The following is a 16,665-nucleotide window of genomic DNA, read 5'->3' on the forward strand; positions in this document are numbered from 1 at the left end:
ACATAAAATGTAAAAACTTAAATATCTTAGAAACAGTAGCCAATCAGTTGTTTTAATTGTCATATTTGAATTCAGCACATCAAAATACATAATAAATAGCACATTTTATCTCTGAAGCAGACAACTTCTCAAAAATTGTAGACCAGTGTTATTATTATAGTTTGTGATACATGATTCTTTATTTGTTAAAAGTCTTCCTGTATTTTTCATATTTCACTGTGGCAAAGAATATGCTAGGGTAATCTTCTGTGTAAAAATCTGTAGCAGTTTATCTAATATCACCATGATATCCAGGCACTAACAAAACTACATAAACAGTCCATCTGAAATACTGTATTCTCCACTCTTCATTATTCTTTTTTGTTCAATTAAAGTATGCATAAATAGTTTTAAATTACATTATTCGTTATGTTCAGGGAAGCAATGTAGAGTCTTAAAGCTGTTTTTATGGGAAAGCAATTGCAAATAGATGAGTCTTACATTTGTGTCTGAAAGTTGGAAACCCATGGTCATTACCATTTTTGATGGAAAGGCATTCCAGTCATTAGTCACCCTCTTGCTCCTGCAGCAAGTGTAATCCTTGCTACTGACCTTATCCCTTGTCCCTGAAAAATGTAATTGCTGTAATAAATTACAGAGAAAAAGTGCCTGAGATCATCTGGGTTCACCTCACTCAGGGATTTGAAGATCAAGACCAGGATTTTGAATTGAATCTAATTTTGGACAGGGAGTCACTGTAGATTTTGGAGCATTAGATTGCTGTACTCATCCTATGTTAATAGACAAGCCACTCCATGTTTGATCAGCTAGAGTGTAAACCCTTTACTTTCAATCCCTGGTACAATGGATTGGAATACATCACCATGGCCAGGGCTCTATACAATAGGACTGAATGCATCCCCTGAGCAGTTGGAGCTACTAGAGGCATTTCTAGCCATTATAGCTATTTGTGTATCCAGAAGAAGCAGAGTCCAGAAGACTCCCCAGGCCATGAACTGACTTGATGATTACACTGAAGACTTCTTCAGGTAAGGAGTATCAGAGGGGTAGCCGTGTTAGTCTGAATCTGTAAAAAGCAACAGAGGGTCCTGTGGCACCTTTAAGACTAACAGACTTCAGGTGAGGGTGACTTTTGTAGTTATGGCCATTTCTTTTGGGTAACTTCCCACACTTACATAATTGTCTATCTTGCCAAAGATTAGTTTGTCAGCTGCTTCATGCAGGTGCATTTTGTTCTCAGGCAACAGGAAAACTGGATAATAGGATGGTTTGTGTTTGATGTGAAGGGGATGAGAGTAGTAGACACCTGGCCTGGCAAAACGTGTGGGTCATGGAGTTTGATGCATGCTTCTCAGCTGCTCCTGTATTGCCTTTAGGTTCTGCAGTAGTATGGTGAGTGAGTGCTACTTGATATTGGGGAGGGCACTGGTGCATGTGGGTCTGTCTGCGAGACTGGGACAGCCCAGGCCTGATCGGATGTGGACCATGATTCTGGTGTTGGTCCGCCAGAGGACGGAGTGTAATGTCCCTCTCCTGTGACATCGGACACGGTCCCCATTGGTAACGCTCGGTTCCCGTCAGTAAGGCTCTGCTCGGAGCCGTGCCGGGAAGAGCCAGAACCCTCCCACTAACACCCACCCGTCTCCTCCAGCCCGTCTTCTACCCCGCAGCTCCAACCTAGGCCCCATTCCTCTCCCGCCCCCCGGGGCGCACTCCGGCGGCGCTCGGCTTACGTCACGGCGCAGTGCCAGAGGGGCGTGGCTCCCAGACAAAAGCGAGGCTTAGGCGGAGTCAGAGAGCGGACTTCGAGGTGGGTAGTGTGACGTAGATGAAGCGTAAACGGGATGGGGATTGTGTAAAAGTGACGTCAGGGTGGAGGTGGAGTTTAGGGGCAAGATGGCGCCTACTGCGGTGGGGGCCGCGTCCGGGGAGCGGGGTCTCAAGAGCCTGGTGTGGCAGAGTAAGTCCGGGACACTCATGTTCCCTTCCGTCCCTGCGGGCTCCCGCTGCTCGCTCCCTCTCTCTAGGGAGGGCCCACACGGTTCCGGCGCCGAGATAGCGAGTCCCGGCCCTGGGGCACCAGCACTCGCCTTGCGGCTGCGCCGCGCCTGGCAGACCCAGTGAGGGGAGCCCGGGCTGAGGTCCTGCCCTCACTCCTTTGGGGGCCTTCCTCCGTGTGCCCCCCAGCCCGTGGTGGGTCACTGCGCTCCGCCTCTGCGCTCCTGCAGCCCGAGCCCGCGGCCTGCTGCACGCCGCCGAGAGGGTGCGGAGCGGCAGGGTCAGGGGCTGGTTGCTGCGGGAGTATGGACCTTGCCTCCCTGAACGGGAGACAGCCGCTGACCCTACCGGGCCTGAGCTGCTGTTTCCGCCTAGTGATTTGGAGGCTGTAGCGCCCTGCTGCGGAGCCGCGCGCTTCTTCGTAAGCGCCAGGAAGGTCCCCAGTCAGTGAAGGCACGGGGCCTGCTGTAAATGTTTTGCGGAAGCGCAGTATAGACTGTGTGATGTTGAAAAATGAGGTTTTGCCCCATGTGGGTCCTGTCTTCACTGGCCTGGGAAATCCTTTTGGTCACCGTCTCATTATAACGGAAGTGCTACAGATGCTGGGAAGTAGCACTGACTTATTACACTGACAACAGGTCTTTATTCTTAAGTTCTCCTCTATGCTCCAATTTGCACCAGTTTAATTAGTTTAGCCTTTGTCTTGATCGTTATTTTTCATTGGAATATTAGAAGGGAATAGCTCTGTTACAAAAACTGCAGCATTGACACTGTTCTAAGCACAGTGTTTTCTAATCTTTCTCCTATGGTCAGTTGCGAAAACAGTTGTCAGGGTGTTGACAGAGCTCACCAAGTGGAGCACCCATTGTAGGAGAAAATTGATAATGACAAATTTTGAAGTTTATTGGCACTGTGTACTCAAGCTGAACAGTCACCTTCTTCAGTGGCTTTTGAGGGAAGTGGGAGGTTGCCAACTCTGGACAGAGGGCACCTGCTGTCAAATGCAGCAGTTTTTAGAGTATGGAGCCAATGCTTCTGAAAGGGGATTTTCATCATATTTCAATTTTACTGAATATGTTCAAGTAAACGTTCTTCAAGGATTTCTACAGACTTGTTGTTTTTTTTTGCTTATTCTCAAATGTTAATTACAGACTACTTTGTTTTATTTTTAATTGTTGCTAAATGACCACAAGGAACATATAGTTAGCACTGATGCTTATTATTAGACTGCATATATGAGCAGAAGTGTACTTTTCTTAGCACACTTACTTTTGTCAGAAAATTGCTGTTTAAAACACCACATACTACTTTTTGTATTGATGTAGTGAACATTTTCTTCTGGCAACTTGATACTAGTAACACAACATATTTGGGAAAGTAGAAGTCCAATCAGAAAATTTATAAAAAAAATGTTAGCAGCTAAAGATTTTGCTGTATATGATAGTACAAATGGATGTGCATTTCAGAAAATGTGAAATAAATGAGGAGGGCAAAGCATTTATTACCAATGCTTATTGTCAAATTTGGCAGCACTGGGAGAGTTGCTATCACAGAAGTATGTAGAGTTTGAAAATTGGGTTTGTCATCCAGAACTTGAAAGAGTCACTTGTTTTTTTCCTCACTGGTGACTGGAAAGTTTTCCTGGAAAATGCAAGGGAATTAAGTCATGTCTACAGAATGTAAACTTTCCTTTGGTGTTGCAAGACGGCAGCAGAGTTTCTAGCCTTTATGGTTGTGAAAGTAACCTTACCTATATATACCCATGTAGTGTGACATTCCTGAATCTTTCTTCAGTGCTCCCTGTAGATTTTTCCAAAGCTGCAAAAAAGTGAGACTACCAAGAGAGACTGAGCACTTCTTTTGCTACTCAGAGGTCTCTGAGTATCAGTGAAAATGGCAACAATCTTCTGTCATTCTGAGCAGCAGCAGAGGCAGGTACTGTTGCTGTCCAAGGAGAAGGATTTTCCCCACCCTGAGAAAATGAGGCTGCATATAGTAGATATGCCCCCTTCAATAGCTGAATTTCTGGTGGAAAAGTAAAATATCAGAAATTCTGACTTGTGTAGGAGATGGACAGGGTATTGGAGGACTCCCAAACAAACAGAAAAATAAGGCTTTGAAGCAGTCAGAAGGGCTGTTTCTCCCCCTCCTTCCCATAACAGGCAGGAAGTATTGGAATTGGGTAGTGAGGAAGAGTTCCACCATTTCAGAGACATGTAATAGTGGGAGCTTCATGTTTATCAGACATGTGCTAGTTACAGGTTAGTATAAAAATGGAGTCCAAGGGCAACACTCTTACCCCTCCTGGAAAAAGTACAACACCCTTTTTTAAGGAAAAGGGGAACCTGGGCTTTTTTAGAGTCCTGCAGATAGTTAACTGTCTAGTAAACTCTCCAACACATGCCCTCTCCCAACGTACAGTTTTCTCACTGAGGCCTTCTCTACATTACACAATTTTGTTGGCAAAAGTTGCATTTTGCTGACAAAATAGGGGACGTGTACAAACTATAAAGCTACTTTTGGGTGGCAAAACTCTGCTTTTTTGCTGACAAAATAAAACCACCTCAACAAGAGGCATAACGCTTTTTGTGGTATAGTTAAAGCGACAAAGCATCAGTGTAGATGCTGCCTTTCATGTTGACATAACTGGCCTCCCCCGGTATCCCACAATGCCTGCCATGACCGCTCTGCTCCCTGTTTTGAACTCGGCTGCCCTGCAGTCATGTGCCCTTCCCCTTTCAAAGCTCTGGGAAGTTCTGACAGCTGAGAATGCCTTCTGCTCTGGCAGCAAAGAGCAAATCATTAGGGTGGAATCTTCCTGTTCTCCCTTTCACTAGGAACACAGCAGCAGGCAGACTGCTGGTGTGGGGTGGGACTGCTGTGCTGCTTTGACGTTCCGCAGCGTAGAGAGCGCGCTGAGCTGCTGAGGATGCCGCTCCGGTCAGCTGAGGAGGCTCTGGGAGAACTTCGAAGGAATCACAGAACCATAGGCAGGCAGAGCAGGCTGCTGCTGTGGGGGAGGGACAGGGGGAGAGACTGCTGTGCCATGCAGAGGTGGGGGTGATGGTGTCCCCCTGTCTCAGGGTAGCTTTGTCAGGAAGCTGTCTGAACTTAGAGACAGCATGCCAACACAGTTGCTCTCCCCAACACACACACTTCCCCAACACACATTCTGTTTGTCTCTCTTTCTCCCTCTTCCCCCCCCTCCCCCAACACTTCCTGTCACACAGTGCTCCCTGGCCCTCACCACCTCAGCTGAAAAGCAACAGACAATCTATGAGGATGCCCATGGAATGATAGAGTTGAGAAACCTGCATCATGTGATGCTCTACCTGCCCCATGAGGCATTGCAAACCCTTCCCAAAGCACCCTGCAGCCAGTTGCATAGTGGGATAGCTACCCACAGTGCACTGCTCTCTGTGTTTATGCAAGAGCTGCTAGTGTGGATGTGCTCTGCTGACACAAGGAGAATAGGGTGGATATGCAACAGCGGTTTAATTAAGGCGGTATAACTTTTGTCGACAAAACTGTAGTGTAGACATAGCCTGAGTCATTTTGATTCTCAATATGTGGGTAAACAAAAAGTGCTATATCTACATTCAGTACATTATATGTACATCTAGCTAAGTTCTTAAAATTATTTGCTGTTTATACAGCAGTGATGCAATTAACATTACAAATTAAGTTAATTTAATGTCATAAATAAATGTTACATAAAAGACCTGGGTCTGAGGAGTTTTTAGTCATATACATGAAACAACAAGTGAGCGTGACTGTGTGTGCTGACAAGGGAAGGAAGGGTGAGGGTTGCAAGAACAACTTTGAGATTTGACTTAAGTTATGTACGCCACTTAATGGTATTGCTGTTTGTTTCTATTTATGTAAGATAAGAATGGCCGTACTGGGTCAGACCAATGGTCCATCTAGCCCAGTATGCTGTCAGACAGTGGTTGGTGCTAGATGTTTCAGAGGGAATGAACAGAATAGGGAAATTTAACAAGTGACCCATCCCTTGTCATCTAGTCCTAGCTTACGGCAGTCTGAGTTTTAGTGAAACCAGGAGCATGGGATTGCGTCCCTGAACATCTTGGCTAACGGTTGTTGATGGACTATCCTTCATGAACTTATCTAATTCCCTTTTTAACCCAGTTATACTTTTGGTCTTCATAACATCCCCTGGCAACAAGTTCCATAGATTGACAGTGTGTTGTGCGAAAAAGTACTTCCTTATATTTGTTTGAAACCTGCTACCTACTAATTTCATGGGGGGAGGGGGGGCAGGAAATCTGTTTGTTGTTACGTGAAGGGGTGAAGAACACTTCCCTATTCACTTTCTCCACAACATTCATGACGTTAGACCTCTATTATGTCCCCCCACCTTCCCCTTAGTCATCTCTTTTGTAAACTGAACAGTCCCAGTCTTCTTAATCTCTGCTCATCTGGAAGCTGTTCCATACACACATAATTTTTGTTGCTCTTTTCTGTATGTACCTTTTCCAATTCTATATATATATATATTTATTTTAAGATGGGACGACCAGAATTGCATGCAGTATTCAAGGTGTGCGTGCACAATGGCTTTATATAATGACCTGATATTTTTCTCTTACCTATCCCTTTCCTATTGGTTCCTAACGTTAGGTTTCAGAGTGGTAGCCGTGTTAGTCTGTATCAGCAAAAAGAACGAGGAGTACTTGTGGCACCTTAGCAAACATTGTTAGTGTTTTTGACTACTGCTGCACCTATGTTTTCAAAGAATTATCCTCAATGACCCCAAGATCTTTCTTGAGTGGTAACAGCTAATTTAGACCCCCATCATTTTGTATATGTAGATAGGATTATGTACTTAATATTTGGATTTCTTATAATCTAATCTTTAGAATTACTTCTCCTTTACTACTTTCCATTCTCTCACATTAAGTTGAATTGATTGGGCCTTTCATTGATATGGGGTTCTAGAAGAAAATGGATTTTTAGGAGGTGTTTGAGTGAAGAAAGTGAAGAGGGATCTGGCATGCTGGTATTAGGTTGTTCTAGGCATAGGGAATAGTATGGATAAAAACCTCAGGATGAGAGGAGGATATGAAGGGGGTCTGAAGGTGGCATCATTGTTGGAGCAAGAGAGAGCATAATCAGATTAAAGATGTAGGCGGAAGTGGAGTTTACACTTCAGTATGATTTTGCATATTGAACTTGTAAAAATGAAGTATGTGAAATGGCTTGTAGAAATAATGCTTCTTTACATATAAGGAGTAGAACTGGGCAGATAACCGACTTTTGGTTCACTTACAGCTGTAAAAAAATAAATAAAGAAGAAAAATCAGTTTGGCTTGAACCAAATCTGAAAATTTAATTTTTTTTTTTTTTTTTTTGAGAAATTGAAAGTGCATTTTGGTGTGAATGAAACAGTTGTTTATATCACTGATACCATTCTGCCAGAGATGTGTGTGGGGGTCCTCTTGATTATTTCACAGACTCAGGCACTAGGAGAGAAACATGTCATAAAAGAACACTTATTTGAACATATATGTGGAGACTGGAAGGAGAAAGAGCAGTTAGGACAAACACACTAGTTGCTGCCTAATTAAAAAAAAAAATCTAAAAGGGGTTCAGGAAATGTGTGTGGACGTGGGTGCAATACTAGACGTAATTGTGTTTATAATTGGTGCCTACATACTATGATAGGTGCATTTGAAATGCCTGATATAGATAACTAGAAAGACCGGAAGGCTTTCAGAACAATTCATGGTGAAATACTCAACTGCCTTGGCAAGCTAAGCCAGGGAATTTGGTGAATAGTTACAGATCCACAATCGGGGGATGTGACAGCTGGAGTGCCACAGGGGTGATGTTCATGTGATATGTTGATGACTTGGAAGAATTGTTCAGATGTCATGAGTGGGAATGCCAACTAATACCAATAATAGGTAGATGAGATTTAGGACATGAGCTAACAAGTGGGTTTAACATTTACTTTAAACATTTTGTTTTAGTTTTTGGCCAAGAAACTAAAACAAATATTTCATTGAAAATTGAGATGATAGTAGCAAACATTTGCCAGGAATAAGTTTATTTTTACAATGTGGTCTTTATACAATGCAAGATCTAATTTAAAATTAGATCACTGGGCTGAGCATTCTCAGGAATGAAAATAGAATTATTTCAGATTTCATTGCACTTTAAAAATTCCCATCTGATCTTCTGAAACTGAGATCTAGAAGAATGTATGGTAATAAGTATAGTGTTATAAAAATGACTGGTCTGATACAACAGTATATTAGTGTGCTAGGTGCTGATCAGGAAAGGTCTCTTTTGCTAATAGCTAACAAACTTAAAACTACCAGTTATGTTTCTGGCAACAAATACAGGGAGAAAATGGATATTGACACATTAATAAGAGAACAAATCCACAGGGATCACTGTGGTTCTGTACAAAAGTCTAAGGAGACCACACCTGGAGCGTTATGCACAACTTTGGATTGTGTAGTATGGGAAGGAAGTTGAATTATTAGAATTGGAAACAACCCATAAGGCAATAGCAAGGAATGATAAAGGGCTTTAGGGGTTATATAAGTAGAGAAGGGGGAGCTTTACTCCTGTACTGCTTACAGATTTCTGTCTTAGTGAAAAGAAGAAAAATAGTTGGGATGGGGACAAATTATACAGCCATGTAATCATGGCAGACATTGAGTTGTTGGATCTAGCAGGCATGGTATATGTACAAACACTAAATGGATGCCCTCTGAGCTGCATGCCCTCCTACCATCCTGAAACTTTACCATGCATTTTGCAGTACTTCTGCAATAATGTGGGTTGAGATGTTGGTTCATGTTTTCAGACAACTCTGATTTTTTTCTTTGCTTTTGTGTTTTCTTTTGAATAAATGGTCTGACACGCTTCTTAGTGGTTTTAAACATAGTGGATATTTGTGACTGAAATAGAGCTTTTGGAAATAGAGAACAGAATAGTTTAGTCATACTTCTTTATTTAGCGTTTATAAAGTGGTGGCACCTAAAGGCAACTACCAGACTGGATCCCGTTGTGCTATGTAAGCCTGAATTTGCCAGAGTGCCAGTTAGATTTTTAAAGCTAAGGACTAACAAACTGCATTTGCCAGTATCTAATAGAATCTAGTAGGCTGACCCCCTATTTATTGAGTCCAGAGACTGTTAGCTTACTAGTTCAAATACTGGCTTCTTAAGTCAACTTTTAACTTGAACAGTATTTTTCAAATCAGGACACTGCCAACCAACAATTTATTTATTCAGCCAGAACAACATTAATATATAATCAAAGTTAACCATTCAAATGTAGATACAACCACAGAGTGGTTTCCGACCATGTCGTGGAACTGCAGATATGATCTTCACAGCACGGCAGCTGCAAGAAAAGTGTCGGGAGCAAAACCGACCACTGTACATGGCTTTTATTGATCTAACTAAAGCCTTTGATTCAGTGAATAACCGTGCTCTCTGGACTGTACTTTCTAAGATTGGATGACCTGATAAATAATCAATGTCCTAAAATTGCTTTGTGAAAACATGAAAGCGACTGTTTTGAGCAGCACTGGCTCCCAGAGTGAACCTTTCAAAGTACAAACAGGAGTCAAACAGGGCTGTATCATCGCTCCAACCATGTTTGCGATTTTTATTGCCGTCATTCTTTACCTAATTGCTGGGAAGTTTACAGCTGGCGTTGAAATCACTTACAGAATGGATGGAAAGCTGTTCAGGCTTAGCAGGCTGAAAGCCAAGAGTAAGATTTCCACAACATCTATTGTGGAACTTCAGTATGCTGATGGCAATGCAATCTTTGCCCACTCTGAGAAAGATCTTCAAACTATCTTGAATGTGTTTGCCGATGCTTACGCATGTCTTGGTTTCACTCTTAATATCAAGAAGACTAAAGTGCTCTATCATCCCTCTCCAAATGAGGTATTACGTACTCCATCTATCAAAATCAATGGAGTGGCACTGGAGAATGTCGATCGTTTCCTCTAATTTGGAAGTCATCTTTCATCCAAGGCAGATATTGATGGAGAAATTCAACATCGCCTGAGCTGTGCCAGTGTAGCTTTTTCTCGTTTACGGCACAGGGTTTTTGAAGATCACGACATTCAAACAGATTTCAGTGTAGTAGCCATGTTAGTCTGTATCTGCAAAAAGAAAAGGAGTGCTTGTGGCACCTTAGGGACTAACAAATTTATTTGAGCATAAGCTTTCGTGGGCTACAGCCCACTTCATCAGATACATAGAGTGGAAGATAGATATAGATATAGATATAGATATAGATATAATACATACACACACACACACACACACACACACACAGAACATGAAAAGGTGGAAGTTTCCATACCAATTCTAAGAGGCTAATTAATTAAGATGAGCTATTATCAGCAGGAGAAAAAAAACTTTTGTAGTGATAATCAAGATGGCCCAATTCAGACAGTTGAAAAAAGGTGTGAGGATACTTAACATGGGAAAATAGATTCAATTTGTGTAATGACATTTGAACAGACACCAAGCTTCTTGTTTATCAAGCTGTTATTCTCCCAGCACTGTTGTATGGGTCTGAAACTTGGACAACCTACAGACACCACTTGAAAGTCCTTGAGAGGCACCATCAACGCTGCCTTCGTAAGCTTCTAAAATCAAATGGGAAGACAAGTGCCACCAGTATTAGTGTTTTGGAAGAGGCTAACACCACCAGTATCGAGGCAATGATCTATCAGCAATTCCGATGGACTGGTAACGTTGTCCGGATGCCAGAATATCCCCTCCCAAAACAGGACCTGTTCTCTCAGGTGAAAGAAGGGTACTGTAACTTAAGTGGACAAAGGAGAAAGGGGTAAACAGTGAGGTGGCAAAATTTGCAGACGATACTAACTGCTCAAGATAGTTAAGACCAAAGCAGACTGAAGAACTTCAAAAAGATCTCACAAAACTAAGTGGGATTTGGGCAACAAAATGGCAAATGACATTTTGATGTGGATACATGTAAAATAATGCACATTGGAAAAAATAACCGCAACTGTACATACAATATGATGGGGGCTAATTTAGCTACAACTAATCAGGAAAGAGCTCTATGAGTCATTCTGTATAGTTCTCAGAAGACGTCCATGTAGTGTGCAGCGGCAGTCAAAAAGGTAAACAGGATGTTAGGAATCATTAAAAAAGGGATGGAGAATGAGATGGAGAATATCTTATTGCCCTTATATAAATCTATGGTGAACCCACATCTTGAATACTGCGTACAGATGTGGTCTCCTCATCTCAAAAAAGATATACTGGCATTAGAAAAGGTTCAGAGAAGGGCAACTAAAATGATTAGGGGTTTGGAATGGGTCCCATATGAGGAGAGATTAAAGAAACTAGGACTTTTCAGCTTGGAAAAGAGGAGACTAAGGGGGGATATGATAGTGAATAAGGAAAAGTTATTTACTTGTTCCCATAATATAAGAACTAGGGGCCACCAAATGAAATTAATGGGCAGCAGGTTTAAAACAAATAAATAAAAGGAAGCTCTTCACACAGCGCACAGTCAACCTCTGGAACTCCTTGCCTGAGGAGGTTGTGAAGGCTAGGACTATAACAGAGTTTAAAAGAGAACTGGATAAATTCATGGAGGTTAAGTCTATTAATGGCTATTAGCCAGGATGGGTAAGGAATGGTGTCCCTAGCCTCTGTTTGTCAGAGAGAGGAGATGGATGGTAGGAGAGAGATCACTTGATCATTACCTGTTAGGTTCACTCCTTCTGGGGCACCTAGCATTGGCTACTGTCAGCAGACAGGATACTGGGCTGGATGGACCTTTGGTCTGACCCAGTATGTCCGTTTTTATGTTCTTATGACAACTGAAGCGTTATAAGGACTTGCTTAAGGACAGTCTAAAAAAGTGCAATATTGACATTGATACTTGGGAGACACTTGCCCAGGATCGCTTAAAATGGAGTGAAGTCCTACGTGATGATCCCCTGCATTTTGAACTTGCTGTCCGACAAGCCGAAGAGGACAAGAGGCGCAGGAGGAAGGAGAGACTGACTTCCAGTCATGGTCAACAGCCTCCTGCTGAGCCTGAAAACATCTGCTCTCATTGTAAGAGAACTTGTGGTTCAAGGATTGGCCTTATTAGCCACCTGAGGACCCATAACTCCCATGGAAGATGATCATACTCGGTAACGAGTGATCGCCCATCATCATCATCACAGTTGTGCAAGCAGTTATCATAGACTAGAGTTGAGGCTCAGCAGTTATATCAAAGAACAATGGAAATTACTAAGATTTATTATTAGATTTACTTAGGCACTAATGCATTGAGAATGGATTATCATAACACAATTATCACACTTCCAGGGAGGCACTTTTTTTAAGGCACTTTGAAGAGTGTAGTTAGTACAGTTTGAATGGATTGGTCTCAAAAGGACAAATTTAGAATATTAAAAGCAGTTGCTTAAAACAATTTTTTCAGGCCAATTTGCTTGGATGAATAAAGGAGTTAAAATATGGTTTACTTGAGGTCTCACTAGAGAGTGTAGACTCAGCAAGATAACCTAGTTATTTGTATTTCTCCTTCTATTCTGTAATATAATCTTTGAATACTTCTTATTCTCTTAACTTTGGGATGGGGGAGAGTCCTTTCCACACGGTTGGTCCTGGTGTCTGTCATGCTTAGGATTCTTCAGCTTGTTGGGTTCAGTCAGTTCTCAAGAGCATGTGGTGACTTCAGTTTATATAGCCTAGTTTCAGGACTTGTAGGAATGGGCCGCTCTCTTATTCCTATTGGACACATACCAAGTGAGTGCTTAGATTTTTAGCTCTTTGTTTGTGTTGCTTCCATCAGTAGATCAGGGGTCTCAAACATGTGGCTCGCAGGCCGGCGGAGTTATTTCCTGTGGCCACCAAGCTCCTCTCACCTGCCGCCCCCCCAGCACACCGCATTCCCACTCCTCTGCCTACCTCCAGGTGCTTCCCGCTGCCAAACAGCTTAGCACTTTCCAGGAGGGAGGGGGAGGAGGGGGAGCCGCACGCTATGGGGAGGAGGTGGAGAAGAGGCGGGACAGGGGTGGGGATTTGGGGAAGGGGTTGGAATAGGGACAGGGAGGGGGCGGAGTTGGGGTGGGGACTTTGGGGAAGGGGTTGGAATAGGGGTGGGGAAGGGGTGGGAAGATGTGGGGTAGGGGTGGGGCCTCATGGGAGAGGTGGAGTCAGAGCGGGGCCGGGGGTAGAAGGGGGGGCTTTTGTATCTTTATATGAACAGGTGTCAGTGATGTGGCACTCGGGCCAATATACTAGTCCTCATGTGGCCCTCATGGTGATTTGAGTTTGAGATCCCTGCAATAGATGGTGATGGTATATAATAAATTTCTTTAATCCTTTCCTTATCAGAGGTTTTTTAAGTTTGATTTGTTTCAAGGATTGTATTTCATTATTAGCCCCTGCTATCAACTGAGATCCTCCCCTTTAAGCAAGTTCTCTTAATATCCTAAGTTATACCCTGGTTTATATTTTTTTGATATCTTTTTCCTTGTGCTAGACAATTCCTATTACTTCTAGAGTGCAACAGTTATTTACAATGAAAACAACAAAATCCTTAATATTTTAAATTTGGAGGACATACTCCATACACTCTTTGATTGTACATGAGCAGTTTGTTATGTTGGGCTTGCCATAGAACAAGACATTTTCCACATACAGAAGGATGTAGATCTGACTCACAAGGCAAACAAATGGGCAGATTCTGATATGGGGTGAAAGATTATTTACAGTATATTTGTATTTTTTATAACTCAATGTATAGTTTGGTGTGAACATTTTGCTTGGATTTCTTGGTGTAACAGTTATTTTGTTCAATTTGACCTTCAGTCTTACAGCAACATTTCTAATTTGCTTAACTTGCATCTTCCCCAACCATTTCTTTAATCACTCATAATGTGTAATGGGTCACTTTGCATAAGAAAGCAGCGTGTCACCCTTACATGGTAACTTAGAGTTCTTTTTAGGTAGGGTGAGAGGGAGAGAGAGGTTTTATCCATATGCAAATTGAGAGATTCTTGCCTAGATATAACAATATTCTCATTTAATCATTTTAATTAGAATTCCTGACTTTGCCTGTGGGTCCTTAGACAAAGTGTCTCGCATGATGTGAACCATTTTCTTCTTGTCTTCCTAGGTGGATCTTATTTTGGGATAAACAGTGGTGGATAGCTTTTCCAATTTTTAAGGGCCAGAAGGAATCAGTCGTTATTAATCAATCAAGGCATATTTGTTCTGTATATCCCTTGCAGCTAGTAGGCTCTGTACAAACATAACAAATGACAGTTGCTCCTCAGAGATCACAATATAAAAGGAATCATACTTCCAAGCATTTGCTTTTTTCTTTTCTAAAACAATGGGTATTTTTCATAGGTTACTCTTGGGATGGTAGAGTAAAGCAAAAATGCCTAGCTATGTATTTAAAAGTATGCAATATGTTTTTGCATACTTTTGTTTGTATATATACGTCTGATCCTGCACGTATCTAAGTGTTAGCTTAACATTGTGCTCATGAAGAGTCTTGTTGAATTCAGTAGGAACTGTTCTCCAACATAAAGTTATGAATGTGACTAAATGTTCGCAGGATCAGGATAATCATTTGGACTGATTATATGGATCTGTAAATTTTGAAACTAGTTCAAGTGAAAACTACAGCTTCAAGTTTTGCACTACTTTTTGTAAAATAGAGCAAAGGACTAGTTGCAAAAATGATACTTCTGGAGACTCACCTAGCAAAATATTACATCTTGTGCTTTTTGACATCTCCATAAACGTAACTGTTACTGAATAAGTAGTTATGGTGTTTGTTCTTGTATGTCTTTAAACTGACACGTTGTGTTTTTTTTTTCTTTTTTTTTAACAGAGCTAAAATTATCAGTATTTGATGATTGTAGGAAGGAAGAAGAATGGAAGGTATAGTCCATTTTGCTTTTTGTAACACTTTAGAATTACTAAAAGCAATAGTCTGTTTCATTAAGTACGCTAACTCTATTTCTTTGCTTGCCTGAGATTTCTTCACAGCACTTTCATTAAATGACCTGTAGTAGATGGACAAATGGATTTGTCTTCTGGTTTCCTAGTGATGTAGAAAGAAGACCTGAAATGTGATTCTGTTGGTTTTTAAACTTTAGAAATTCAGGTCTTGTCTTACCCTATTTTCCTGAAAGACACAACAGCCTCACTCATTTCTCTGTAACTTTCCATTGATTGATTTCCACCGGTGGGAATGCTGTGTTGGCCTTATATGGTATACTTATGCTGCAGTTAAAAACCTGCAGCTGGCCTGTGCCAGCTGACTTGGGCTCAGGGTAAGGGGATGTTTAATTGCGATGCAGAAGTTCGGACTTGGACTGCAGCCCGAGCTCTGAGACCTTCCCACCTTGCACGGTCCTAGAGCCTGGGCTCCAGCTTGAGCCCGAACATCTACACCACAATTAAACAACTCCTTAGCCCAAGCCCTATGAGTCTAAGTCAGCTGGCACAAGCCAGACACTGTTTTTTAATTGCAGTGTAGACATATACACAACAGACTTAAAGGGTATCTGTTTTGAGCAGGCTTAGACAATATGGTGCTTTATTTAGAATTTGGGTTTTTTTTAAATCAGAAAAACATCAGGGTTGTTACACAGACAATAAAAATACTCCCATTGTGGTGATGCAGCTGTTCTTGCCATGAACAAAAAGATCTGTAGAATAAAATTTACCCAGGGAGATCGGGAGAGGAAGCTTACAGTAATTCAGGATAAACTGATTTGAAGAGGAAGGTTTTACACTAAACCAAATATAATGAAGACAGCCACTGCAGGATTCAAGGAGATCTTCTGACATAGCAAATTCTGCAAATAGCTCTCTGAGCCACAAAGTTCTCAGCCCAAGCAAGATGGAAGTTTGGAATGTTGAGTAAGGCCAGCCAGGCTGATCTCAATTGTCATGGAAGACCTAGGATGAAAAATGGTTAGAGCAGGGGTCGGCAACCTTTCAGAAGTGGTGTGCTGAGTCTTCATTTAATCACTCTAATTTAAGGTTTCACGTGCCAATAATACATTTTAACGTTTTTAGAAAGTCTCTTTTTATAAGTCTATAATATATAACTAACCTATTGTTGTATGTAAAGTAAATAAGGTTTTTAAAATGTTATATATAACATATAAAAATAAAATTTTGCTTTGCAAAATCCATGTTACTTGTAACCCCTTAAAATAAAAATAGCAACCTTGCAGTAATAAAGTGAGCGACTGGGGATAATAAATTGGTAATAAAATAATTTCAGTTTCAAGCGTCCACAGCTGCTTATCAAAGAGAATTAAGAACATGAAATATACCTTGTCTTACAGTTACTGTAGCTGATTCTGAATTATTTGCCTAAATGCTGCTTCATTTGTTTTTATATTTAGTTAATTATTTTAGACGACTTTACCACTAAACTACTGTCGTCATGTGGCAAAATGACTGATTTACTGGCAGAAGGCATCACTGGTAAGTGTAAAATAGTTGTTAAAGGTGCTTTTTTTTTTTTTTTTTAATCTGGGGCAGATAAAAATGTTGGGCTAATAAATAAGGCTATGTTTTAGTTACGGTATTTTTAGTAAAAGTGACGGACAGGTCACGGACAGTAAACAAATTCACTGTG

General features: G+C 41.4%; 1 protein-coding gene across 1 annotated transcript in view; it reads left to right on the top strand.

Moving 5' to 3' along the window:
- Positions 1 to 1,886: 1,886 nt before the first annotated feature.
- The window catches only part of STXBP3 (syntaxin binding protein 3), a 47,540-nt gene continuing 32,761 nt past the window's right edge, over positions 1,887 to 16,665 (top strand). Inside the window, exons 1-3 of the mRNA XM_065409057.1 lie at positions 1,887 to 1,960; positions 14,899 to 14,948; positions 16,430 to 16,511. Coding sequence (XP_065265129.1) covers positions 1,897 to 1,960; positions 14,899 to 14,948; positions 16,430 to 16,511 — 196 coding nt within the window. The 5' untranslated portion in view covers positions 1,887 to 1,896. The remainder of the gene's footprint in view (positions 1,961 to 14,898; positions 14,949 to 16,429; positions 16,512 to 16,665) is intronic.

Source organism: Emys orbicularis, chromosome 8, assembly GCF_028017835.1.
Source record: "Emys orbicularis isolate rEmyOrb1 chromosome 8, rEmyOrb1.hap1, whole genome shotgun sequence".
NCBI classification, from domain to species: Eukaryota; Metazoa; Chordata; order Testudines; family Emydidae; genus Emys; species Emys orbicularis.